General features: G+C 43.9%; 1 protein-coding gene across 3 annotated transcripts in view; it reads left to right on the forward strand.

The window, feature by feature from the left end:
- Positions 1 to 27,820, forward strand: part of DOCK1 (dedicator of cytokinesis 1) — a 261,997-nt gene that overhangs the window by 35,799 nt on the left and 198,378 nt on the right. For 2 of the 3 annotated variants that reach the window (XM_014257704.2, XM_088059823.1), the window contains exons 8-23: positions 378 to 535; positions 1,230 to 1,311; positions 1,979 to 2,114; positions 2,429 to 2,501; positions 4,253 to 4,395; positions 6,560 to 6,685; positions 7,866 to 7,990; positions 8,267 to 8,365; positions 9,013 to 9,085; positions 10,365 to 10,468; positions 10,868 to 11,051; positions 15,999 to 16,096; positions 19,472 to 19,561; positions 19,905 to 20,005; positions 21,968 to 22,102; positions 25,449 to 25,557. In XM_014257704.2, the coding sequence (XP_014113179.2) occupies positions 378 to 535; positions 1,230 to 1,311; positions 1,979 to 2,114; positions 2,429 to 2,501; positions 4,253 to 4,395; positions 6,560 to 6,685; positions 7,866 to 7,990; positions 8,267 to 8,365; positions 9,013 to 9,085; positions 10,365 to 10,468; positions 10,868 to 11,051; positions 15,999 to 16,096; positions 19,472 to 19,561; positions 19,905 to 20,005; positions 21,968 to 22,102; positions 25,449 to 25,557 (1,836 nt within the window). The remainder of the gene's footprint in view (positions 1 to 377; positions 536 to 1,229; positions 1,312 to 1,978; positions 2,115 to 2,428; positions 2,502 to 4,252; positions 4,396 to 6,559; positions 6,686 to 7,865; positions 7,991 to 8,266; positions 8,366 to 9,012; positions 9,086 to 10,364; positions 10,469 to 10,867; positions 11,052 to 15,998; positions 16,097 to 19,471; positions 19,562 to 19,904; positions 20,006 to 21,967; positions 22,103 to 25,448; positions 25,558 to 27,820) is intronic. The other variant, XM_005528870.3, reaches the window with a different exon arrangement.

Raw genomic sequence — 27,820 nt, forward strand, 5'->3', positions numbered from 1 at the left:
GGGCAAATTTAAAGCCCTTCTCAGTCTTTAATTGTCAGTACCTCTGCAGTTCAAAATGCTTATTTTTAAAAGGAAGAACTTTTCTGTTTCTTTTCTGTTGTCTATTTTTTCTCCATTTATCTCTCTACTTAATAAGTGAAGACATCTTTTCTCTCCTTTTTCTCTTCTTTGTTTTTTTAACTTTTTCCTTATGGTGTGGCACTTCAAGACAGATCCAGAAAATGCTGTCTGTCATAAAACTTAACAGAAAAAAGATCACAGGAGCAGACAGTCAATGGAAACCTCCTCCTCTTCTTTCTGGAAGGTTTTAGGAAAGTTTTATAGCAGTTGGATGTCTGTTAGGCTAAGCTAAACTTTATTTTGTTCTTGAATTGCAGTCTCAGAAGCAGAATATTGATATCAACAGACAAGCCAAGTTTGCTGCCACTCCTTCATTTGCTTTATTTGTAAATTTAAAAAACGTTGTGTGTAAAATAGGAGAAGATGCTGAAGTCCTGATGTCTCTCTATGACCCACTGGAATCCAAATTCATCAGGTCAGTGTCATTTTTATCTGTGCTGACTCAGAGATGGTAGTGAGGGAGATCTGGGGCTTAGCAAAGCCAAATTTCTGTGAAAGGCAGAGGCAGGTCCCTTCACCTGGGGAATGTTTCAGGGTCGTGCTGTGCTCGTGGCTCCCCAAGAGCAGGTGGAAATTCAGAGGTGAACACACCTGCAAGGGCTGTGCCCTTGCTGAGCTGCAGAATTCCCACACTTGGCTGCTGAGAAGCTGCTTTCTTTATAAAAATTGTGTGCACTAAGGGAAATGCCTGCTCTCTGCTCAATATTCGTTTCTTTGGGATAAGGAAATTTTGGTTTAAAAGTCTCCTGTAAATTCTGAAGTTGATTTTATCTGCTTATGTTAAAGGACATGCAGTGACAGGATATTGGGGAATGACTTTAAGCTGAAAGAGGGTAGATTTAGATGGGAAATTAGGAAGAAATCCTTTCCTGGGAGGGTGATGAGGTACTGGCATGCGTTTCCCAGAGAGGCTGTGAATTCCCAGTCCCTGACAGTGCCCAAGGCTGGGTTGGAGGGGCTTGGACCACCCTGAGATAGTGGAAGATGTTCCTGCCCATGGCAGGGGCTGGAATGAGATGATCTCTATGATCCCTTCCAGCCCAAAGCATTCTGTGGTTCTGTTGCTCTGTGATTTAAACAGAAAGTCTTGGAAATATTGTTGTTTTCAGTGAGAACTACCTGGTGAGGTGGTCGAGCTGTGGCCTGCCCAAGGACATTGACCGACTGCACAACCTGCGGGCCGTGTTCACCGTGAGTGTGCCCAGAGTCCCACAGCGGTGGCACGAGCTGGGTGTGACCAGCGTGGGGCACCTCTGCAGGGGGGAAACAGCTGCACAGGGGCTCTAGGACAAGGAATGGAGGGACAGGACAAGGGGGAATGGCTCCTGCTGCCAGAGGGCAGGGTTAGGTGGGATACTGGGAAGGAATTGTTCCCTGTGAGGGTGGGAAGACCCTGGCACAGGGTGCCCAGAGAAGCTGTGTCTGCCCCTGGATCCCTGGCAGTGTCCAAGGCCAAGTTGGAGCAGCCTGGGATAGTGGAAGATGTCCCTGCTCATTGCTGGGGCTGGAACAAGATGATTTTTAAGGTCTCTTCCAACCCAAACCATTCACGATTCTGTGCTGCCGAAGGCTCACAAGACATTTCTAAGTGGCTGCTAAATATTCTCAACACCTGGAAAAAAAACAAAGTGAATTTTTTAACTTAGTAGAAATGGTTTGACTTTCCTAAGGAATTAATTCACACAGAACTCCAGTAAGATGTTTACATACTGTTACAAAAGCTGCTCTACTCTGAGAGTGCTCTTTGTTAGAGGCTTGCCCAGCAAAGGCAAATTCTGAGCAGCAAACCCTCTGCCTGCTGAAATGGAACTTGAAATTCAGCTATTGGAAAGCAACCTGATGTTACTACTGTTTGTAGGACCTGGGCAGCAAGGACCTGAAGAGAGAGAAGATCAGTTTTGTGTGTCAGATCGTGCGTGTGGGCAGGATGGAGCTGCGGGACAACAACACGAGGAAGCTCACGTCGGGGCTGCGTAGACCCTTTGGGGTGGCAGGTACCTCTGGGGTGGATCTCACCATCTCCTGCTCAGTTCTTTCTTGGAAATTGGGTGGTGAAACTGCTGTGGGGTTGTATAAACTCAGAGATGTTCCAAATCTCATCAGACTGGTTGCTGTGTCCTGAACCCTCCAGGGTTTGCCATCACGAGATGCCAAAGCTCATTTGCACCGTGTTATTCCATGGGCAGTTCTGAAATTCCACAGCTGATGATTCCATCCCTCTCCTGAGTCACTGTTGCTTCAGTTCCCCAGGGACTTCTCTCTTCCCACCTTGCTCAGTTCATGCAGAGCCCTTGGTTTGTCTTTGCAGTGATGGATGTTACCGACATCGTTAACGGGAAGGTTGATGATGAGGACAAGCAGCACTTCATCCCATTCCAGCCGTAAGTAGGAAGCAGTTGGAAGAACAAGCAGGAGTGAATAAAACCAAGATTTTAACTTGGATTTAAAAAAAAAAAAAAGCCAATATTTTAAGTTAATTTATCTCCATGGGATATTTTCTCCAGAGTAATATTGCTAATACGTCTTCCCTGATAATTTGCCGTTACCTGAAACAGTGAAATCCCCAGAAACTTTAGGGTTTTTTGGGTTTAAAGCATGCACTCCCAGGTTTGCAGCCTTGTTTTCTTTTTGTTTAAAGATACCAGGGGGAGAATGTGTAAGAAGTGAAACGCCTAAATTTCATTGCTGGTATTCATACATTCATAGCTCTGCCTGAGATCAACAGAGATCATGTTCCATCCATAGATCCTAGGTGGTTTTACTTCCATGAAGTAAAGGTAGAATGGATAAGGCAAATTAATTTACATGAAGTAAGGATGCTTAGTTTTCCCATTGTGGGAAATGCTGGACTGCCATCTGTTCCAAAAGGCAGAACATAGTTATGGGAGCTAAATTCCTTTATTAATACACTAATGGATATTCAGATGGGCTTTTAATAATATTTTTTTAAAAAAAACTTGACATAATAAAATCTTAAATTAACTTTATTTTGAGAAATAGGCATAATTCAGGAAGCCTTTGTGGTTTGAGGGAGTAGGACTGGTGAGAGGACTGCAAGGTGTGCAGGTCCTGTAGGGATAGGGATAACTAATTTTTTAATGACAAAATCAAAGTAAAATTTCATTTTTTAAGAAAAACAGGGTTTGGGGTAGAGAAGGATACATTTATTGTGTGGTAAACAACAGCAAAGTTGTTTTTTAGCCAGCGTGGAAATATGCAACGAAAATGAACCTTTCAGAGGGGGTGCTAATGGAACATCCAGTTTTCTGCTCCATTAGCACTGATTCATTTTTCCTGTTACATATACACAGAGCTTTAAAAAGATGCACAATGTGATTTTTCTTTTTCCCCTGTAATAAATGAAAACATTCTCCTGAAAAAGTCTATCCCAAAGAATATGAATAAGGTGGAAACAAAGGCAGGGTGACCGCTGGTGTTGTTATTTCCATCATAGACTTGGGCTGTGTATATGAGGCACATTTTTCTCCTCATCCCATGCTTTGTTTCTGTTGTACCACATGCAATTCTGTTTTCATATCTTTCTTTGTATTCATTCACTGGCCACCAGCACAATGGCTGTCAAAAGCACTTGGCAAGATTTACTTCAGTGCCACCTAATGCTGCTGTTTATTTATCGTCCCCATCTTCTCATTTATTCACCAAGTTTGGGTTGTCTGCTCTTCTCCTCCTTTTCCCTGTGAGATTGATGGGAGCTTTTCCTTCAGGCACTCCGCCTGTGGAATGACAGGTGACCCTGGAGGTGTTGCAGGGCCAGTCTGCTATAAATATATCTATATTTCAATATTTATATAAAAGAGAGCTGCCTGTGTGGGTTTTCAGTGCTTAATTGGGGACTCTCAGGTGGGAGACCTCCTCCTGCTCCCTGAGGACTGTCCCTGAGGGAGCAGAGCCCTCACAGGCGTGCTGGACTCTCTGTGGTAGATCAGCGTTCTTCTGATTAATGATCTCCCTCTGTCTTTCTTGTTACCTTTCCTGTCCTTTGTCCTGCGTTGACTAATAAATACTCTTTGTCACAACTGTGATACGATCTTTTGTGTTCCCTTGTCACTGTGACTTCTGGTTTTCTGTGCCCCTTTGTCTCCTGGTGTTGGTCGTCATGTGCATCCTCCAGGCTAGCGTTGGATGACGCCATTCGACACAAGCAGCTGAACATATCATCCCGTTTTTCACCCAGGGTGGCAGGGGAGAATGATTTCCTGCAGACTGTTATAAACAAAGTGATTGCTGCTAAAGAAGTCAACCACAAGGGTCAGGGTAGGTACCGCTCTTTCTGTGCGCCTTGGTTTGCTTCGCGTGCTGGCGGTTTCGATTTTGGAATGTAAAAAAATAGTTTGTACGGTTTGTTCCTCCCTTCCCCGCCCCTCAGGGCTCAGCCTGATCCTCCCCCTTGCCCAGAATTTTTCCCCTGCCCAGCATGGGCTCTGCATGTTGTGGCATTGTTCAGCTCTTGGATGTCTTTGTGTTTCTGCTGGAGAGGGTCCAGGGGAGGCCACGAAGATGCTCAAGGGTCTGCACATCTCTCTGATGAGCAGAGACTGAGGGAGCTGGGCCTGGTTCCTCTGGGAAGGAGGAGGCTGAGAGGGAATCTCATTCTTCCATATAAACCCATCCAGAGGGTGTCAGAGGATGGGGCCAGACTGTTTTCAGTGGTTCCCCATGAAAGGATGAGTGGCCATAAACTAAAGCACAAGTTCCACCTCGCCATGAGGAGGAACTTATTTCCATGAAGGGTGGCAGAACAGCTCTGGAGCAGCTGTCCAGAGAAGGACGTGGAGTTTCCCTTTCTGCAGACATTCCCAACCCACCTGAACACGTTCCTGTGTCACCTGCTCCCCTTGGCAGGACTGGATGATCTCCAGAGGTCCCTTCCAACCCCACCTCTCCGTGACTGTGACTCTGCTGGAGGTTCTCTTGCTCGCCTCTTGTGCCCTTGAGCTGTGTATTTTTGCCTCCCCATGCTGAAGGAAGGGATATTCCCTTCCTTCTCTTCCTTCCCCTTGTTTTTCCAGTCTGCAGCTGCACTTGGAATATTTTTTTCCTTCCCCAGAAGGCCTGAGCTGGCAGGAGCTGAGGAGGGAGCCAGAGCCAGGCCACCCCTCTGAAACCTTCCCTGGTACCTTCTCTAGGGCACTGCTCTGGGGTGATTTATTTTTGTGTGTGATCTCATGATCATGGTGTATCTGTGCCCAGTCATTCCTCTACTGGCTTCAGTATTTTCTGAATTCTGGATTAATGTGGATTAATACAGAGTTCCCACCAAACTGAATATCTGTATCTGACCAAACCTTGGGAAAGCGACACACTTTTGCCTGATTTTTACACTAATTAATAGCCAACTAAATTTTACATAAACATTAATTTTAGATTCTCCTTTAGCTAATGAGGAAAGGTTTTGTCTGCTTCCCCTCCTCGTTTTCACCTGTGGCCAGTGTGTATTCGACAAGAGGAAACATTTCAGTGTCTTTGATTCCAGATTCTTTCCCTAAAAAAGTGCCCAAGCCACCAGAAAAAGGATTAAGAGTTGTTCCTTAGCCAGTCAGTGCAGGTACAGTTGCAGCTCAATGAAACAGCAGCTGTCAGAACCATCCCTGGCAACAAATCAGCCCAGAAGCTCTTACAGAGATATCATGGAAAAGACAAGGCTGCCAAGTGTACACAAAATGAATGTACAGTTAATTCTCTAACAGGGTAACCCACAATTTATTTCATGGATGAATATTTTTGGGGTGTTTTTCGTAGCTTTTAATTTTAGGATTTTCTTCTGCAAATTGCTGCTGTGATTATTTCATGCTTAAACTTGATTGCCAGCCACTTCACCAAGTGGAAGGCTTCTTTGGGTTGGGTTTCTTTTTTATTTTTACAGGATTTTTTTTTTTCCCTTTGGCATCTTTCTTTTTCCTGTAACAAATGTGCCTGATGTTAGTTGGCAAGCAGCAGCTTTTTAGTGGCTTCTTCTGCTGTTGAGCAGAAAAATATCATCTGTGTGAAGCTGATGCTGTAGATTTGTGTGCTCAGAGCAGTGAAAACGGTATATGGGGGTGGTGATCAGTCAGTTTGGGTTATGGATCTGCTGGTATTGCTTGCTTGGAATCCTTGGGTTTTTCCATGCAAATCATCCTTGCTCCTTCTTTTTTTTTAGCCCATGGAAGATAAACATCTCATTACAAAGAACATGGAATCAGAAATAATTCTGTGTGCTGTACTCATATTTTTGTGTGAAGTGATGAGATCCTTGGAGTGTTTTAAAATATTTTGTGTTTTTTTTGTAGTAAAGGAAGATCAGTTATCTTAATGTACCTTAATTATTTTAATCTCTTTAACTTTTTCAATTTGTAAAAAAACATCTGTAGCATCTAAGACTAAATCCCAGCAGTTTCATAATTGTGTTTTTGGCTTTTTTTTTTTTTTTACATAACAGGTCTGTGGGTCACTTTGAAACTTCTTCCAGGAGATATCCATCAGATTAGGAAAGAATTCCCACATTTAGTGGACAGGTCAACAGCAGTGGCTCGGAAAATGGGCTTTCCTGAGATTATCATGCCTGGTAAGGCACTTAATTAATGCTGCTTTATTATATCTAAACCTGCTTTAAATATCTGTATGTACAGAAGGTTTTGGAGGAAAAAAAATAATTAAAGATGAATTTAAGGTATGGTATGCATTAAATAAAAAGAATTGTCAAAAGAAGTTGTCTCACTGAAAATAAATGTGAAATATTTTGGTGGTACTTGCATCAATAAATAAAGCTCCTTCCCCTGTCAAGAAGACAGGAAACCCCAGTGAGAGTGGAAATTCTCCTTTTTTTTTTCCCAGTTAAAAAGAATGTACACAAAGTGCACACTTTGTATTTTCCCCACAGCAAGGGCATTTGTAAAACTTATCTCCTGTGCTGAATCCAAAACAGATTTTTGAGGCACAGGCTTGATTTAGAGATAGCAGCTCTCTTAGGGTTTGTACCAGATTTGGATAATGCATTTGAAAGAGAGACACGTCACCTTTTTTTTATAAATAAATGTATTCTGTGCATGTTCAGTTCAAGTGTTTACAAAAAAAAAAAAAAACCCAACAAAAAACCAGACCAAAAACCATGAAAACCAACCCAAAACCATGATGTTTCTCAAAATAAAATCTGCCATGAGCAAGAGCAGAATCTGCAGTGTCCTTTGCAGATTGATGGGCTCTGGAGGATCCATGAGATGTTTGCAGAGCCCATCCCCGTTCCAGATGTTGCTGTGGCTGCTGACAGATGTCTGTCAGATGTTTTACAGTCTCTTCTACAAGTGTGAGTGCCTCAGCACCTTGTTTGCATCCTGTGTTGGCTCATAAAATTATTGGAGATCCCTTGTTTCCCCAGCTCATTTTCAAAATTTCAGTTGAATTGGGGTGGAGCTGAGGAGCATTTTAAGACATAAATCTAAATACAACCCTCCCCTGCAACCCCCAAGCCAGCAAAAACATCAAACCTCTTCCTGCTGTAACAAATTAGAGACCTCTTGTGGGCTGTTAAAATATTTTAAATTGCAAAATACCTTTGTGTGGGATAAATGACTGTGTTGAAACATTTCCTTTCAAGTGAACAATGAAAGAAGTTGGGTAAAAATAAAGTAAATGGAAGTGTGGTGCTTTAAATGTTTTGCCATTGTTTCTGTGTGTCCTTGCTTTCACAAATCCTTGGGTTTACTGTGAGAATTGTGGGTTATTTTGTGCTTTGCTTTCCCTTGTAGGAGATGTTCGTAACGACATCTACGTCACCTTGGTGCAGGGAGATTTTGACAAAGGCAGTAAAACCACAGCAAAGAACGTGGAAGTCACAGTGTCTGTTTATGATGAAGATGGCAAGAGATTAGAGGTATTAAAGTATTTAATGTCTGGGGGCTTTTTGATTTTGATACATATCATGTTGAGCCTTTTCAACAGCTGTATTTGTCAGCTCAAGGTCCCAGTTTTTATTTTCAACCCAACTTTTGTCATCATTAAATACATCTTGCCTTATCAATGCATGCATTTTGATACCATGAGGAGCATTCTCTCTTATGCTGACCTACTTCACTGATTTATTTTTTGTTTATTTCACTGCAAAAGAGGAGTTTAAGTGACACAAGCACTTCCCTTTTTGTTTTTGCAGAGTGTTATTTTTCCCGGTGCTGGTGATGAAGCCATCTCAGAGTACAAGTCAGTGATCTATTACCAAGTAAAGCAGCCTCGCTGGTTTGAGACTGTAAAGGTACTTAAACTGTTAAAATAACTTGTCTGGGTGTTAATGTGACATTAATACAGCTTCCAGTGGGAAACAAAACTGGGGAAATTCAGTGTCTGTGTTCAGCAGGGCAAGGAATAGCTCAGCAAAGAGAGGCTTTGGCGTTTATTGCATATTGAATTTTATTTCAGCCATTGCTCAGGATGACTGTGGTGGGGAAACTCCAGCATCTCCTCAGGAGTGGTTTGCTCTGTTTCCATGAAGCTCACCTCGAGGAGAGCAGGATATTAAAGCTGAAACACATTTCCCATAGTGTTGGACTCATCACTGTTTGGGGAGCTGGTTGTGCTTTAAACCTGCTCGTTTTGCTGGGATAATAACATTTCCACTGCCAAATTTGGAGGTTGATGGTGCCTCTCTGGAATCCATTCAGTCTCTGCAGCAGAGGAGCAGGGTGTAGCTCACAAGGGCCTTGGAGCTGCTCCCCACAGCAGAATTTTCCCTCCAAAGTCACCTTGTTGTGTCTGTAGGCAGAAAGGGGTGGCTGGGGATGGATGTGCTGCTGGGATTGTCACTCACTGATCATTTGGATGTGCTGGAAGATGTCTGGGTGGGCTTGGGGGAGGCTGAAGGTGCTGCCCTGACCATTTCCTTCCTCCTCTGCCCTGGTCCAGGTCGCCATCCCCATCGAGGACGTGAACCGCAGCCACCTGAGGTTCACCTTCCGCCACAGATCCTCCCAGGACTGTGAGTAACTCAGCCTCTCCTTGGGAACTCCTGGCCCTGCTGCTGCCAGCGTCTCCTGGGGCAGGGAAGGCATTCCCACATTCCCAGAATTGATTATTGCCATTGCTTTTAGTGCAGAATTAAATTTGGGATGTTTTACTTTATGCCATATCTCAGCTCCTTTTTCCCTTTACATCTTTCTCACTCTCACCTATCCTGATTGTTTTCCTTCCCTGCCCAGATTTTTCTCCAAAAGGAATAAATGGAATTTTTTACTAGGTTACTAATAGAATAAAACTTTCATTAGTAACTCAGAGGGTTGTGGAATTCTGTATCTTAGAGGCAGGGAGTAGTAAAGATCTTCAACAAATGGAAATGTGAAAGTTTACAGTTGGCTTAGCATCAGTAATTGAAGTCTTTGGGATTAAGAAAACTAATAAAATAATGTAGAGAATGATACTTTTTAAGAAAAGCAATCTTCCAAAAGTCATTATTACCAGAATTATGATTGTGTGCTACAAATTATTAGAGTCAGAAATGTTCTCATGATGACTCAAATATTTAGGTTGGCCACAGCCTAAATATTTGAAAGAGGTCATTCCTAAATATTAGAAAGAGCCCCTTTCAGGGCTTCCTCCGTGTCTCCTTGGGCTGTCTCAAGGTGGTGACACTTTCCTTCTGGCTTTACTTCTCAGCTTCCTTTGTGATCTCTCCTTCATCTCTTGCTTTGGTTTTTTTAAACTTTTTCCAGCTGACAGATTTGAGCAAGAACAAGCTGAATGCATTTTCTAGTTCCTGTTGGCTGCAGAATGGGTCAGCTTTCAAAAAATTGGGGCACTTCATCTGCAATTATGGATCCAGTTGCTGTTCTGTTTCTGATGTTCCCCCTCCAAATGTCTGTCCTCAGGGCTCTGGGCTCTGATGAGGTCCTCAGTGCTGGTGTTTAATCTTTATTCCAGCTCCCAAACACTGCCATTCTTCTAAAAACCTGGGCTTTCTCAATGCATCACATTTCTATTTTGTTTTTAAAATTTGCCTTTAAAAAACTTTCCAAAAAGAACAGACAGAATATGAAAATACAAAGGTCTGGTTACTGTTGATGTGTTCATTTGGCTTTATTTTTTTCTTTTTTTGGTTCTGTCTTGCTTTTAGAAGACTTCCCCAGTTTTTTGTACACTTAATTTACATGAGAATCTTTGCTGTGGTCACTCACTGACAGGTTGTCCATGTTTGTGAGATTTAGGTATCCTGACTGTCGAAATAATTCTGTGGTGATTTGTCTTTTTTTTTTTGGTAACAGCCAAAGATAAATCTGAGAAAATATTTGCTCTGGCATTTGTGAAGCTCATGAGATACGATGGGACAACTCTGAGAGATGGAGAGCACGACCTTATCGTTTACAAGGTAGGATTTTGAGTCCCCAGTAGGGAAGCTCCACTGACTTCTGGGGAATTCTGTTCCAGAATTACACCGGAAAATGTGTTTTGAACTCTTCTGTAAATCAAACTGAGCAGCAAGTCCTGAGCAGTTGGTTTATGCTGGAAATTGAGTGTTAAACCTTGAGTAAGTTTTCATTTCAAAGGCATTTGTTGATGAGTTTTTTGTGGGTTTGGAAAGGTGAATTCTACAGCCTTTTAAATAATCCCATTTTGGCTGCACTGTAGACAGATTAGTGCTGAATCAGTGTTGTTAAAAATTTGATAGCTCCAAACCTAAGAAAATCCAGTATAAACATTAAAATGTTCTTTTTACTGAGATTTTGACTGGATGTTTTCTCCTGCTGTGTTTGAAACATCCCTTTAGGCAGAAGCCAAGAAGCTGGAGGATGCCTCGACCTATCTCAGTCTGCCATCCACAAAAATCGAGCTGGAGGAAAAGGGACACTCAGCAACAGGCAAGAGCATGCAGAACCTCGGGAGCTGCACCATCAGCAAAGACTCTTTCCAGATTTCCACTCTGGTCTGTTCAACAAAACTTACCCAGAACGGTGAGTTCCCAGAACTGCTGGAGCTCCTGCTCCTCACAGCAGGGTTGGGATCTGTGTGCTGACTTTGCTGCCTTCTCCATCCCCGTTCCATGTGGCTGGGTGGTGGCTGTTTGCTGGATTGGATTGTGTGGGTGAGTGTGTGAACCATCCAACCTTTTCTGTTTTGCTCCAAAGCAGTTGATGACTCTGGAAAAACAGAAGAATCCCAAGTTAATTTGGACCAGGGATAATTGAGACTCTTCCCCTGGAGTGCACTGAAACAGGCTCTGTGGCATTTCACTTTTCCTTGAAAAACAGCACTGAGGATGGGGATGAGTTTGCTTTCAAGAGCAGCTAATACCAGGGCTCTGCTCCCAAACAAGCTGGTTTATGTCACTCCAAGGTGCAATAGCCGTGTCTCAGGGCTGAGGACAGCTCTGATGTTTTCTCCTGGCGTGCAGAAGGGATGTTAGTGGAGGATGTGTTGCCTGGAGGTCACTCTCATGTTCCCACACCTTCCCAGTGGGTGGAGTGGCCTTGGCTTCGTGTGTTCCTTTTAAACCTTGCGTTCTGTGCATTTTTCCTGTTTGTCAGCTGGCTGAGTGCATCCCAAGGCTGTGTGGAAAGCTGGTGTCAGTCACCAAAGCAAATATTTCACATTTGCAGCCTGTGCCCTCTGTGTAATTCCTGTGCTCGGTTGCCATGGAGCGATCCCTTGTTCTTCTGGCTGCACCAGCAGCGAGTGGGGAGTGTGGGAGGGTCATTCCGTAGGGAGTGAGTCATTCCAGGGAGCTGCTGTGACTCAGGATGGTCTGTGGGGAGCTGGAAGGGAATCTTGGTGACACTGCCACATCCACGAGTCCCCTCTGGCCAGGGGATGGCCCCGCTCTGGTGCCACTCCAGGGCCAAGCCCGGAGTTGGCCGCGGTGTTTTCCAGCGGCATCTCCCAGCTCATCCCGGGCGTTTGGCATGCAGAGCACATCGGATCCACTGCAGTCTGGCAGCCTTGGAGCCTGGCAGGGTGTTCAGCAGAAAAATTGGGATGTGGTTGTAGGATTTCCCAGCAAAGATGGGATTGCAGCTCAGCAGCAGCACAGCGGGGCTGGGGTTTGGAGAGCAGCATCCCACATCTGGAATGAAACTGCTTTTTGTTGGAAAATCTGTGTTCTCCTTCCCTTCAGCCTTCCCTAGTGCTCGTTAGTAGTTAAAAGTATTTCCCAGTGATCAATATATTGATGTGGCTTTCACAGAACTGCTATTAAAATTAAGCCTGAGCATTGTTTGGTGCTTAATTTGCATATTGTTTGCTTTGAAGGCCTGATCTTTATTTAATGCTGCTGTTAATTATGTTGTCTGGGAAACTTTTCCTCTGAGTTGCCGAAGTCTTTTCTCTCTCTTCAAAGTACTGTGACATTATTAAGCAAGATCACCATGTCTTGTTGAGCAGAAAAGAAACAAAGCAAAAAAAATCATCATTAAATTCCTCCCTCAAGTATCAGTTTTCATCTAAAAATCGGCAGTGCTTTTCAGATGGTGATTTCTGAAGCTGATTTTAAGTTTTGTAAAGTGGCTGGTTACTATGCTTCCTTTAACTTTCTTAAAAACAAGTAAATAAAAATCCATTATTATCCTCACAAAAATATTGAGCCAAAGCAGATTTTTCTCCTTTGGGTTACCAATAATAATTCTTTCTTTGTCTTCCACAACTATCTTAGAACTGGCTTTAAGACTATATTTTTAATTCTGAAAGTATGTGAATAAGTCATCTGGCTTTTTCTGCTTGGTGTTTGATGGTGCAGAGACTTTTTTTGGGTCTGAGCTCTTTGAACACTCCCTTGACTTCAGTTCTCTATGAACTGTGACTTTTTAATGTTGCTTTTCTATCAGTAATCGATGTCCTTAGCAAGGAAAAGTCTTCAAAATAACAAACTTGGCCACTGCTGAGAGAGAGTGATGGTGTGAAGTATCTACTTGGTTAACACTTGACCAGTTTTTAGTGATTTGAGCAGAATTTATTAAAGCAGGACATTCCCTGGCCTTTTCCTGGACTTTGCAGTTAATTTTGGGCAAGACTGGAGCCTTAAGACAAAGAGGAGGAGAAAAAACCCTCAGTGCTTGTGGAAGTAAATCCTCCTGGTGCCTCTTCCCAGACTTCCAGGATGTCCTTTTATCATCAGGGTGATGGGAACAGAACTGAAATTGCATTTATGGATTGCTGGGAACATGTTCTGTTATCAATAGGCCAAGAGCTGGCTGGTGCTGTCCCCATGGATTTGCTGTTGGAAGCATCTGGGGCACCACTAAGGCTTATTCCAAGAATTTCTCTGTTTTCTTTTCTGCCTGAAGGACTCAAATCTTTGGATAATAGTCTGTTCTTCACTGGAGCTAGGACTTGGAGGAACCAGGGAGACCAGGATTTTGGAGAACAGTTGGGAAGAATTTGACTTAGCACGATTGATAATTAAAAAAAAGCCCAACACGCACACATATGACAAATTGAAGTGCTACAGTGGCATAAAAAGTGAAGCACAGAATTAAAATAAAAATCATACAGACTGGAAGATCAAATGTTAAAGTCAAGAAGGTAGAGAATTTCAAAGAACAGATGGGAATTTAGTTGGAGGGGAAATATTATCTAACTGAATTCAGTGGCTGGGCTTTGAGGAAAGTTTGGGGAAGTTTTTGCACAGATACAGGGTAAGGAAAGCAGATAGGCAGGAACTTGGGGTGTTTCCTTCCACTTGTTAAATACCCTGTGAAAGGAAATCTTCATATGTCATACATAGAATAATAAAACACATTGATAAAGCCAAGTTGCTCTTGGGGGCTTTGCAGCCTGGGTGTTTGTTTAAAGCTTTTGCAGCAGGAAATCACAGAATTCCAGACTGGTTTGGGTTGGAAATGACCTTAATGATCATCCAGTGCCACCCCAGCCATGGCAGGGACACCTTCCCCTGTCCCAGCTGCTCCAGCCCCAATGTCCAGCCTGGCCTTGGGCACTGCCAGGGATCCAGGGGCAGCCCCAGCTGCTCTGGCCAACCTCATTCTGTCTTCCTCCTGATGTTTTCTAACCTCAGATTTCACTTGACCTAGGCTGACTCCAGCATTCCTCTTTCCTGTAGGCTAAAATACTGTTTTACATCCTTTGACTGCATTATTTTACACACAGCCCTGTGAAAAGAGTGGGATTAACTGCCTGACTGGTGCTTTGCTGGGGTTAATTAATGCTTGCATTACCAGTGAGTGCCCATTTTTCCGTACCCTGTAAGTTATTTTTCCTTTTCAGCTGGCCTGCACTGACATTTTGCTCACAAATGGATATTCATTTAGCATTTGCTCTGCCATCACGCTGTGAGTCCACGTGGGTTTGTTTTCTTGGGGCAATCCATGATGCTGTTCAGAGCTCCTCTGTGGGCTGGCTTTTGTTCAGATCATTTCTTCTGTCAAGCTGATGCCTTGTTAGAAGTCAGACTGCAGCCAAATTCAGGGGTGGAAAGCTGATATAAATATATCCATGAAACACTTTGGATAACTCATGGAGGCATCTTTGCTTTCCTTCCAGAAGCAATTTTTTTTTTTTTTTTTTTTGTTATTACTGAGTTTCTTAGAGTTTGGGTTCAGGCTATAGACTTCTTGTATTAAAAGGAGTGGAGGACTTGGATTCAAGTCTTTCAAAGCTTTAATGTAGTAAAACTCTCTTGATTTCTCCTCACAAAGAGATGATGAGAAAGCTTGGTTTGAGTGCTGCTCAGAGGGGAATCTTTCCAAGGAGTACTGCGGTCCATTCCACTAGAAGTGATTTCATTTATTACTTAGAATGAAAGATTTTTGAGGAAAGCATAGCAGCTGCTTTGAGTCTCTGCAGATAATTTCCAGAATAAACTCTGCAGATTCATGCCTTGGTAAACGTTGTGTTGGTTGCTTTGAAAGTCTGAATAGCAAAGAGGTGAGGGGCTGTTTGTTGGGAGAAAGTGCCAGTTTTGAGTTATTCTGGGCAGAATTCACACAGGATGAATTATCTGGGGAGGTGGATAAGGTGCAGTGGTGGGCCAGGGGCTAAAATGAAGGTAGTGAGTTTTTACATTAGTCACAAAATCATTTAAGCTGGAGAAGACCTTTAAGATCATCAAATTCAGTTTTTTATTGAAGGCTTCCCCTGAGCAGGAGCTGCTGCTGAAAACTGACTTTTCATGGAGAAGAATCTTCCCCTGAGGCTGCTTTGGCTGAGGCAGGAGGAGCGTGGGGTTTGGGGTATGTGGGCAGGGATGGGGTTGGTGTTTCCCAGGGAGCCCCACTGAGAGCTCCTCCCCAGGAGCTTTCCCTAAAGGAACCTTTCCAAGGGCTCCTGGAGACAGCTGGCCTTCTGTATTCCCTTATTTACCAGGGCTCCACCTTCAGCATGCAGGATTTGGGGGTGAGACCTTTGCCTGATCTGGGCTGTGCCCTCAGGGTCCATCCCTTGAGAGCAGTGTGGGCACTGGGAGATATTCATCACCCAACTTTCCCCCACTCTCATTTAGTTTGCAGCTCTTTGTGCCTCATTGTGCTTTATTTTCTTTCCAGTTTCTGCAGTGAGAGCAAGGAAGCTGGAAACATTAATGCTGGGAAAGTCACTGCCCTGTAGATATGACTGTGTTGGTGGCTGACTAATTTCATTTTGGCACCTTTTTCTAAATACACAACTGTTGTGTACAGCAAATTAAAAACCCAAGGACCAGGCTTCCTTGGCCTAGATTTTCCTGCTGATATTTCAAAAGCTGGCTGCTTTTCTGAAAGCCTTTCAGAGTTCTGTCAGGGTAGAAGGATTGTCCCAGGTTTCTGCAGTGTCAGAGGGTACCAGAAATACGTTGTTGTCCAGGGGAAAAAAGACTGAAGTAAGGAAATAAAACTTTGTCCTGCATATGGTGATGGGGAGTGAGGAAAGGGAAATGGCCTGCATGAGATAATTGCTGGGTTTTTTATTCCTAGTTGATCTCTTGGGGCTGCTGAAGTGGAGATCCAACACTAGCCTCTTGCACCAGAACTTGAAGCAGCTGATGAAAGTTGATGGTGGTGAAGTGGTCAAGGTAAGGAGTTAATGTCTGTAAAAATCTCAGATTTTGAGTTGCCTTATTTTTTTTTTTGCTCCCCACACTTCCCTCCTCAACCTCACTGCAGTCACTTGCACATGAAATTGCAAACTGGAATCTCAAACTTCAGGACTGATGCTCCTCTCCTGCCCTCCAAGAACATTTCAGATGTTTGAGAGCTGATAAAACACATAAAATGCACATTTCTGAAAATTAGCTTGTTTTTTCCTAGCACTTTGGTGCATTTTTATATACAGATACATGAAGAAAAGGTGTTTTTCCTTGCAAGATTAGACCATCTCAGTAGTCTTACACAGTGATATTAAATATATCTTTTATCTATGGATGTGGAATGCAATCTTAGTGTGTGCTGCTGTTGTTTTATTTTAAAAAATACTTCTGGAAACATTTAGCTGAGCCAAGTTATTTACATTTGCCGAGGCCACTGAGTGATTACAGAGAGCTACATAAAGACAGATTTAGCTGGGGAAAAGAGGAGGCTGGGACTTTATTGAAGGTGTTGTAATAAATCAAATCTAAAAGAGTGTCAAAAGATGTTCTTGGTGACAGGTGACCCTGGAGAGTTGTTTCCTTACTTCAGGGGATTTTCACTTGGTTAATAGAAGCATAATGAAGCCTCGGCTTGAAGTGACTCAGAGCACCTGGGAGTGCTGATATTGTCATCCTGGGAGGGTGGGGAGGGTGATTTCCCACAGATTTGTGTTTCAGGAAGGTTCTCCTTGCTGTGGTTTTGTCCTGGGCTGCTTGAGAGCAGAACCTTGCCAGCAGTGCTGGCTCCTGCCGAGCATTGCCATGGCTCTGTCACTTGGAATTCTCCCTCCTCTCCCAAAGTGACATCCCAGAGTGTGTGGCACATTCCTGTTGGGTGGGGATCAGGGATTTCCTCAGGATGCACAAAAAGGGGGTTTTGGAGTGAGTTCTGCAGCTGACACATGCTCAGGACTCAATGAGATTCCCTTCTCTCTGAGCACAACTGGAATCATGCAGAGGGCAGAAGAGGGAATGTTTAATATTGCTTCCAGCACCATTTTTATCCCTTTTTAGAGGGCCAGTGTTTACATTCTCCATCTGTTGCAGCAGTGTTCCATCTTCGTGGATCCTTGCAGGATCTGGTTTGTAACTGTTCCTTTCTTTCCAGCTTTCTTTGCCCTTCATGTTTTTAGCCACGATACCCAGTGCAGTCTGCATATCTTTAAAAAAAAAGTATTGATGTGATAAAACATATTTGTATTTTCTGTTAAGCCATTGCCTGTTTTTAAAACTCCCAGTAAAAGGGCTGGGCCTACTGGTATTCATTTATTTGAGTGAAGATGAGCCCAGATACCCATTCTGTGCCTGTTCCCAGAGTGTGTGGAAGCTGTAAATGTTATCTCCCTTCCCCAGAGGCTCTGGCTCCATTTGTACAGAGTCTGTGGAGTATGAGAATGTAAACTAATAGTGTAGGAATTATTCATGCTACCTGAGAAATGTCCTGCCCCTTCACACAGCAGCAGCATCTCTGCTCTGCTCTTCCTGCTGCTACACCAAGTCCTGGTGAGCGGATTTAGAGCTTGAACTCTGCTAATGAGAGTCAGGCTGAGGTGCCTGAATGTGAAATCAAGGCTTGATCAGCCTCCCAACCATCCTTTGGCTTCCAGAGGACTCAGTCTTTGGGGCCCAAGAGTGCAACTTCTCTTCAGACCAAGAGAGAAACTTCTCCTGTCAAGGCTCAAAACTGTGCTTTGCACTTCCCTCCCTGCCAGCTGGCAGCAGCCACAGAATCATTTAAAATTACAGAACCATTTAGGTTGGAAAAGACCTCTGAGATCACAGAGTTCAACCTTTAGAACATCGAGTCCAGCCTTTAATGTGCTTTATTTGCACATCTTCTTTAATGGGATGAGTAAGGCTGTGAGAAGGTGATGTTTTTCTTTTGCCCCTGTAGTGAAATTATGAGCTGGCTCTTCCCCAGGATTGGGCTAAGATCAGCTGCAAGAATTTTGGCTTTTCTGTTTTTTCATCCTGAGCAGCACAAACTGTGACTCTGTTCACTTGGTTTAAGGAGTTTGACATTCAGCTGTGAGTGGGGGTTAATTCCTGGCATTTGACTGTAGGTTTAGGAGATCAGGTGAATCAGGCTTGATCCAGGAGACTCCTTGCACAGCTGAACATTTAAAGGAGGAAGGTGGGAGTCAGGCTGGTTTTCCATCCCTCTCAAAGGATGTGGAATCTCTTGTAGCTGGAATCTCAGGGTCAGTTCTGTTCAGCTTGATGAGATACTCTTCCCCAGTTACACCCTGTCTTGTCTACAAGGCAAAAACATTTTTTTTTTCCATTTTACTTCACTGTGAGGGTGGGCAGGCCCTGTCCCAGGTGCCCAGAGCAGCTGGGGCTGCCCCTGGATCCCTGGCAGTGCCCAAGGCCAGGCTGGACATTGGGGCTGGAGCAGCTGGGACAGGGGAAGGTGTCCCTGCCATGGCTGGGATGGCACTGGATGGGATTTAAGGTCCTTTCCAACCCAAACCATCCTGGGCTGATTTGAGACAGATGTGCTGGAACTATCCGCATTTAACCCCTTCTTTCTCAACCCAAACTGAGCTGTGACCCAGCCTGGCTGTGCCCTGGAGGAGCCCCTGTCTGTCTGTGCCAGCTGGAGGAAGGAGCTGCTCAGACACAATCCCATTCCAGCAAAAGTGATGAGTACCTCTGGCAGTGCATGGATTCCTGGCTGTCTCTGGGATGAGCTCCTGGAATTAGGAGGCTTTTGTCCCTGTGCTTGACTGGAAGCCCCTGGCACTAATCTGCTTTTCCTCTCACAGATGGGAGTGCCCAGCCAGGGGGGAGTGAAGACCTTCCTGTGTAGGTTTGGGGCTGGGGCAGCAGTGGGGGGCTCTGTTCCCATGCCTGCATGTGTGATCCCACCTGGAATTGTGGGTCTGTGGTGCAGCCCTGAGCAGGGATGTTCTGAGTGCCTTCCATGGCTCAGCTCCCACTTCCTTGGCATGAGACTGGGTTGCTTGTGTGGATTGTGCTCTGAAACACCCGAGTTTTCAGCAATGCATGGGCCTGGTGGCCGTGTGGTGAATCTGCAGTTTGGGATTTCTTGTTGCTGGAGCACTGTCAGAGATGAAAGTCCTCGTCCAGGTGTGCCAAGTGTGATTTCTGACTTCATTTTTGTTCTTTTGGAGTGATAACCTGTGTATAGATAATCAACTTAACTAAAAAATAATTTGCTGAAAAGTGCTGGATTTTCTGTTTTTCAGCTAACTTTTAAAATGCCTCTACTTTAGCAAAAATATCTATAGAAACCTGAGTGGAATCTAAATTTAATTTTCCTTTGAAAACATGATGAGCTGTGCTGTTTCTTTGTAGTTTCTTCAGGATACACTGGATGCCCTTTTTAACATCATGATGGAGAACTCGGAGAGTGAGACCTTTGACACTTTGGTGTTTGATGCTTTGGTGAGTTTGCAGTGGGCAGGGTCTGAGATGTACCTAATAAGGGGAATAAATGATAGAGTGAAGTTTATTAACAGAAAACATCTGAGCAGAGAGTTACTCTTTAATTTAAAAGTTATATTTAAAGGTTCAGATCCAGGGGGAGTTGGATTATATCATGTCATCCTCCCAGAAAATAAGGAAGCACTCCAATCCAGTTATTTTAATGGATTAGCAGCAGAATTTAGGACAGAAGCAGAACAGAAATTTTAATGTCAGTAATGTGTCTTCTCTGAAAACAAAAGGGAATGGACAAAAATTAAAGATTTTTTGGAGAATAACACACTAATTATGCTGTTTTTTTCAGGTATTTATCATTGGACTGATTGCTGACAGAAAATTTCAGCATTTCAACCCTGTCTTGGAGACTTACATCAAGAAGCATTTCAGTGCTACCTTGGCCTACACGTAAGCTGGAAAATTTATTTTTTCTAATGTGACTTGGAGAATTTTTCCAGATAATTTTATTTAATTACTTGTTTATGTAGCTTAATTAGGAAAGTGCCCATGAGTTTGGGAGGGACTTTTAGAAGATTGGGGATAGCCTTTGTTTCTTTCTTGAAATAAATTGGTAAAACTTTCAGTCCTGTGCAAGGAGAAGTCTTGATTGTGCTGTAATGAAGGAGGGGATGATTTGACAATTTCAAGAGTTGTTTTGTAAGGGAAAACAAAAGCAATTCTCACTCATATTGGAAGGAAATCATGTCCATTTAAGATGCTTCAAATACTGTTTTTTTTGTGCATTAAATGACATTGTACCCTGGATTATCCACATTACTGTCAATGTGGGGAAGAAGCAGTGAAAGACAAAAAAACAAAGGCCTGTTATTTTTGTTGTCTTAAGTGTTTTTTGACAGTTGGAATCTCTGCTGCTGTGTTAGACTGTCAGTGTTGGAGGAAAAATGCCTGATGGATCTCTTTGCAGTGCTGGGGGGAAGGAAAACCCAAACCAGGAAACCTGAGGTGCCCTTTGCTGGTGCAGAGCCTCTGTTAAGGGACCTGAAAATAACGATGTAAAATGGTGAAGAATCATAAAATCAGAGAATGTCCTGAGCTGGGAGGGACCCACAGGGATCATCCAGTCCAACTCCTGGCTCTACACAGACACCCCAGCATTCCTGGGATCCTGGGAGTGCTGTCCAAAGGCTCCTGGAGCTCTGGCAGCCTCGGTGCCCATTCCCTGAGAGCCTGGGCAGTGCCAGCCCCCTCCGGGGAAGAACCTTTCCCTAATCCTCCTTTAATTCCCAAGGAAGATTGGAGCCTTCAGTGTCAGCACCGAGATTTTGATCGTTGAGTTCCCGCTGGGTGCCGAGGGTGGAGCATCCTGGATTTCTCAGGAGAAGCTGAGGGTGGTGCTTCCATGGTTGGCACGGAGAGCATCCTTCCCTTCCTCAAGTGCAGGGAGGCAGAAACAGGGAAGAGCTGAACTCTGGCTTGAGGTGTCCCCATGGATGTGGCAGATCCCTGCCCTTTCCCTCGCACAACATCCAGCATGGAAAAGAGCTCAGAGATCCAGTCCAGCCTTCAGCCCTGAAGTAAAGAGAGGTGGCCTTGGCAATATCTGAGGGGTTATTTGAATTTCTCAGGCAGTTTGCTCCTGCTCCAACAGGCAGCAGGATCTGTGGGAGCTCAGTGTTGTTTTCTGAGAGTGGGGAATAATGTGGAGCTTGTTTACTTGGAGTGGGGATATTGGATCGTGCACTGGAGCTGGGATGATTTAAAATGGAATTGCTCGTGGTTGCATTAAAACCCTGATTTGTATTCATTGGAAGGGAGGGAGCTGAAATGGGATTATTTTGAAAATTGTTTCACTTTTGAGTTTGATGGACTTTAAAATGGGGAAGAAGAGGATTTCCAGCTGGTGGCGTGTACTTTGAGAAATAAATTTTACAAATTTCAGCCCAAAATGCACAGAAAAGCTTTCTAAAGGGGAAGCCTTGTTGAACGAAGGGACTCATACTGTTAATTCTAACAGCATGCTTGTTTTAATTTAATTATCATTTTCTGATTATTATTAGTAGGTGCATGCTTGTATTTAATTTAATTATATTATTCAGATTATTATTAGTAGGTGCATCTTTCTCAGAGCCTAAATCTGAATATCCATCTGAACATCCAGCAGAAAATCAGCTTTACTGAGATTTGTTGTATTGCTTGTGTGTTAAACAAGGTTATGGTCTGTGGTTTTTCTTTTTTTGCTCAAGAATAATTTACAGCTACTTATCAGCAAAAAAAAACCACAACAAGTTTATTACTGGAAGAATTAACTTTGTAGCTCTGTGGGCACATAATTTTTCTTTAAACCTTTCAAAATAGAAGTTCTGTGAGAATACTTGTAACTTGTATGTGTTTTTTTTTGTGTTTAAACAGAAAACTGACCAAGGTTTTAAAAACATACGTGGACAGTGCTGAGAAGTGTGGGATCACTGACCAACTCTTCAAAGCCATGAAAGCCTTGGAATACATCTTCAAGTTCATTGTCCGGTCCAGGATATTGTTCAACCAGTGAGTACAGGCAGTGCTTCAACTCCCATTGACAATAAATGCCCAAAACTGCCAAAATTCTACAGTCCATCAGTAAAAATGGCTTAATATTGCACTATTTTAGAAATGCTTGAAACTGGGAGGAGTTATTTCAGGAGAAGGGTTTTCCCTCTCTAGCAGAGATCTGTGTTTTCAGAAGCAGTGAATTGGTAAAATCATGGTAGTTTAGGTCTCTGAACAATTAAAGCTTGGCACTGTTTGGGGGAACTTGTGTTACTGTATTGTGTTTTATACACAAGATGTTACAGAAGTTATAAACCAAGCTGATGAGATCTTCACTTAGATGGAGTCCTTTTACTGCTTGTTAGCAGTGGTAACAACCTTATTACAAGGGATTTATGTAGAGCTCTTCAGTTCCCATCTCCACCACCCTTTTCTCTAATTTAGGGCTTGGAATTTATTTCTGTAGGAGCCCTGCTGTGAGATTCATAAAATACTGCATGTCACTGAGGCTGTAGCAGGCCCTACAAATCACTTGAAAACAGAGAAAAAAATTCCCTCTGTCTGCAGATTGGATTTACAGACAATCTGACCCTCCAGGACTGGCTGTGGGATTTCCTTGTGGGAAGCAAAAATTCACAGCCCTTCAGTGGTGGGAAGACCCAACTCTCCATGCCAAGGGATTAATCAGCAAAATTACTGAATGCAGAAAGGAGCCTGTGATTTGTGCTGCTGCAGGACTGAAGCCCTGCCTGGGGGGTGTGATTTGGAGTGATTAAAATTCAGGAGTGTGGAGTGATTGCTGCTGCTCCCCTGAGGAATCCCAAGCAGCAAGCTGAAGCTTTTATTCCAAAATCTGGCATATTTTTAACTTCAGGGAAAGGGTGGTGGGCTCAGTGGATGGATGGAGCATTTTAACACTTGAGTTCTGGATAAATCCATGGAAGCTCATCCACTTAAAGCATTGTGGCACATCTATTTGTGTACAGCAAAGGTTGATAAAAGCAGAATATTACAAGTGACCTTTCGAAATATCTTTATTTGATTTCCTCAGTAGTGATCCCAGTGCTTGTGGTGTATTTACTACACTCTTAAAATCCTCCAGGCAGTGCTGGAAGGACCAGCTTGGTGTAAACCTTGTTTTCTCACAGCTGCAGAGATTTTGTACTTTATCAGGTATATTAAATAAATAGATGTTATTAACTGACAGTAGGAACACATTTGTGGCTAGCTTGTTTATTTTTATTATAACTTCCTTTTTGAAAGGCAGAGCTTTTTGTCTGAAGCACTTTGATATATTGGGCTGTCAAGTTCAGTTACTGTTTCTATTGGTAGAAGTTTCACCTCTCTAATCTGTTCAGGGGGACACTGAAATCCATTATGGAAATGGGGACTTAACAAGTTTTTTACCCTGCATAACCCCCAGTTTTAGCCTAAAAGGGGAATAGAAGTGTGCACAGCAAAATAACACAATTTAGTGGTTGGGTTTTTGGTTTTTTTTCTGTAGTATTTATTTCCTCTGTGTCCAGGTTAAAATAAACTTCTTTCATATCTGAGGCTTCCAAAGGTTTATGAGCACAGCATTAAAAATGATGCACATTAACTTCAGTGCAAAGCAGCAGGATCAGCCTGAACTCTATGTTTATCCCAAGAAAAGCCCACTTTAGCTGCAGCATGTGATCCATCACCATGTAGCTTTAGATGGGATATTGGGAAGGAATTCCTGGCTGTGAGGGTGCCCAGAGCAGCTGGGGCTGCCCCTGGATCCCTGTAAGTGTCCAAGGCCAGGCTGGAACACCCTGAGATAGTGGGAAGTGTCCCTGCATGGCAGGAGTGGGGTGTTTTGGGATTTAAAATCCCTTCCCACCCAAACCATTCCACGATTCTGCGGTCTTGGAACATGAAGAAATTGTACAAGGATTGTACATAGGAAATTTCTGGGTGAAATGCTCCTTCTGAGCTGCAGACTACATTCAAAACCTTCCTACTGGGTTTAATTCCAGGGGAAAAAGGAGGAAGGTAAAAGGGAGTTGGAATGCTGCTCAAATGGCTCTTGGTGCCAGGTGTTTGGGGGGATCAGAGCCAGTGGAACCAGGGAGGGCTTGGGAAGCCCAGTTGTTGTTGTTTCTGTTGTTGTTGTTGGATGAGGCTCTTGGAGGGAATCAGAGCTGGTAAAGATGGGGGTTTCACTGGGGGAAGGGGTCATGGAATGGTTTGGGTGGCAAGGACCTTGAACTCATCCCATTCCACCCCCTGCCTTGGGCAGGGACACCTTCCACTCTCCCAGGGTGCTCCAGCCTTGTCCAGCCTGGCCTGGAGGTCCCATGTGATGTTTATAACTCCCCATGTTTGGATTTAATCTAGATTTCAGATTTTTTTGGTCATGTTAAGTCTGAATAACCCTGGTGTAGGTGAGTCTCACATGCTGCCCAAGGAGGGGAAGGTTTTCAAGGATGATGTGGAGCCAGTGCTCGTCTCCCTTCTCGTTTTCCAGTGAGGATTGTGCCATCCCACACCTGAGGCAGGGCTGGTTCTGCATTTAAAACACTCCAGGAACAATTTCAGGAAAACTCATTGTACCAGTGGCCCAAGTTCTTCACCTTGGCTGCATTTTTTTTTTGGCCTCTGGTGTTGCTCAGGTGCCTCTGTGCAGTTTTCACCCCCTGAAAGCACCTGAGAGGGGGATCCCAGTGGGCAGCTCAGCTCTAAGGAACGAGTCTGAAGGCACAGGGACCTCGCTCCTGAAGCTGAGCTGGGGCTGAGTCACTCCTCTGTGTCAGCTGTGCTGATTCCATGGGAAACTGAGCCTGAAATTAGTGCTGAAACACAATTTAACCTCAGTGCTTCCTGCCCACAGAAAATAATAATAATAAAAAAAAAGATCCTTTTAGCAAACAGAGGGTCGATGGGTTTTGTCTTTCTTTCTTTCCCAGAGTTTAAGGTCACTCACCTGAGGCCACTGGTAGATTTTAATGATTGCTGGCAAGTTGGCTGGCTGCTTTCTGCCTTCATCAGCACAGAGCTGCCTGGCAAGGTCCTGCCAGGGTGGAGTCCCAGGGCTGCGTGGGCACGGGCTCAGGGACCCACCAGACACTGGAACAGCGCTGCTGGATGTGCAATTTCACATAAACAGCTTTACAATAAAAATCTCTTCTTCCTGCTGGCCCAGCCTGGCCAGGCTGTCTCATCTTGAGGGGTTTTTTTGTGGAATATAGCTCTTGATTCGGCGAAGGAAGTTGTGGAAATTCTTGAAGAAATGCGAGACAACAAATGGCCATCTGTCATTCGATTGTCAAAACTACCACCAGATATTTTAAAACAGTATTTCCATTGTGGTTTGTGCTGATGAAACCTAATTCTTTTTCAGGCTGTACGAAAACAAAGGAGAAGCAGACTTCAGGGACTCTCTGCTGCAGCTCTTTAAGTCCATCAATGAGATGATGAGCAGCAACTCTGACCAGACTGTCATAGTGAAGGTTTGTGCTTTCCAGATCTCCAGTTTTGCATCCCAAACCACAGGAAGGCCGTCAGTGAAGTCCTTGCTTGTGTTTGTGCTTAAAAGCTGGCTTTATTTCAGGCAAGGTTAATACTTGGTGCTTCTGCTGAAGGGTTTGTGACTGTGTAAAGAATTTTGTTTGAACAAGTAAATTTATGGAATCCTAGAAGAGACATCTAAGATCATTGACCCCACCCTTTAATTGCTTCAAAACCTTCAATTTTATTTTAAAAAGAACAATATGGTTTCAGTGACATTTTGCTTTTTTAACTTGTATAATCTTAAAGTGTTTTTAAGGCTTTATATTTAAGATGCTGATAACAGTGTAGATCCATATATTTTAGTACATTTATTTATATCTGAGGCTTCAATATAGGATCTTTAGCCCCAGTACATATTTTAAAAAGCAGATTAGTAGTGAGTGAGACTGGAAGCTCCACCTTTCATCCCTTAGACCTTTTCTTGTTTCCCTTTAGAAACAGCATCTGCTTTTGGTAACGTTGGCTCATGCAGTTGGGAAAGGGCTCTGTGCCCTCAGATGGTGCTGATATCAAAGAGCAGAAGCTCTGAATTATGGCACTGGTAGGTTTTAGTGTCCAGAGGAGGCTGGATGCAGAAGTTAGTGGTTCTTTTTCATGACGGAAAACTACAGAGACTGCCCTAAATGTGCGTTTGATGAGTTGAGCCTTGAACTTCTCCTTGTGCTTCCAGCTAGAGTTTATAAAAAAGATGAAACCCCTGACCCAGCCCTGCTGAATCAGTTGAGAGATGATCAAGGGACTGAGATTTGGGGTAGGATTTGGGGACAGTTGGACTCTTCCTGCTTGCAAAAAACAGACAGTGGGAAATCCCTGTGCCAGTGGAAGAAGTTTCTGGAGGAGTCCAGGAGGAAAAGTCCTGGGTCAAAGCCCCCAGTCCTTTGTAGCCGAGCTCTGGGGCTCCTGGTGCCATGCTGAGCACACAGCAAAAAGAGATAGTGGGGATAAAGCAGCTGAGGAGGAATATTTTCAGCAGAGAGGCCGAGACTGGATCATCTGATAACAAAATAGGGATATTGCACATTTCAGGAAAGCTGTGTTTTCATTTCATTGCCAAAGCATCTGTCCTGAATGGAAATGGGCACTTGGAGGCCGTGGCTCAGAGCTGTCTGGGCTTTTACAGAGAGGGAGTTTGCAGATGACAGGAGTGGAATGTGATATTGCTTTTCCTGACACTCCCTTGCAGATGAACACGAGCTTTTTTTCTTTAAGTTTATACCTTGGAGGGGGGGGGGGGGAGGAAAAAAAAAAGCTGAAAATTGATTTGGTTGTGTTCACCTGAGATCCAGGAAGGAAAACTTCCTGGCAATGAGTGGAGAGATGCCACCAGCAGTGGTTGAGGTTCAGAGCTCTGCAGACCTGAGCAGAGCACAGCTCCTGTGTGTGTTTGCAGGGGCAGATGAAGCTCTGAGGGATGAGCCAGTGTGGGGTTAAGTGTGCTTGAAGATGCATTTCAGAAGTCTTGAAAACCTTTCATTCATTATTTATTGCTTTCATCTCCTCTGGACTCTAATTACTGAGCTCTTAGAACACATAATTGTTACTATTGGCTTTTTGCAGCTTGTGAAATTGCTTTTATGGTGTTCAGGTATCCACTGGAGCTCTGCAGTGTGAGCACCAGGTAGAAATGTGAGAACAAAGATATGGAATGGGTGGATAAATGTGGGAGTTTTCAGAGAGTGTGGATGCTGTGCATCCTGCCTGGCAGAAGTGTGTGCTTCTGTTAGAGAGAACAAAACCATGGAATGGGTGGATAAATGTGGGAGTTTTCAGAGTGTGGATGCTGTGCATCCTGCCTGGCAGAGCTGCAGAGTGCTGGGAGGTGTCAGTGACACCGTGGGGGTGACATTAGAGACAGGAGTTGTACCTCAGTCTCTGCTGCTGGAGAGGAGCATCAGCTGGAGCTCCCAGAGCTGGGGGGCTGAAATGAGAGCTGAAGGGTGGGCAGGTGGGAGTGAAATAATCCCCACTTGGAGCTGACAGCTTGGAGCCAGCACAGGGGCAGGGGGAGCAGCAGGGAGATTTCACATTTGAAATATCCCTGTGCTGGGGTGAGCAGGGGTGCCAGGGCTGTCACAGAGCCTTGGAGCAGCCACTTGGTGCATGCTGGCTGCTGTGCTGGTGCCAAACCTCAGGAAGGGGTTAAAGGGGTGCAGAGGATGGGGAATGCTGCACCTTCCCAGCAGGTGAGACACTGACCTGTGC

This window comes from Pseudopodoces humilis, chromosome 9 (genome assembly GCF_049639895.1).
Source record: "Pseudopodoces humilis isolate 2021_Gansu_Grassland_sample_001 chromosome 9, ASM4963989v1, whole genome shotgun sequence".
In the NCBI taxonomy this organism is placed as follows: Eukaryota; Metazoa; Chordata; class Aves; order Passeriformes; family Paridae; genus Pseudopodoces; species Pseudopodoces humilis.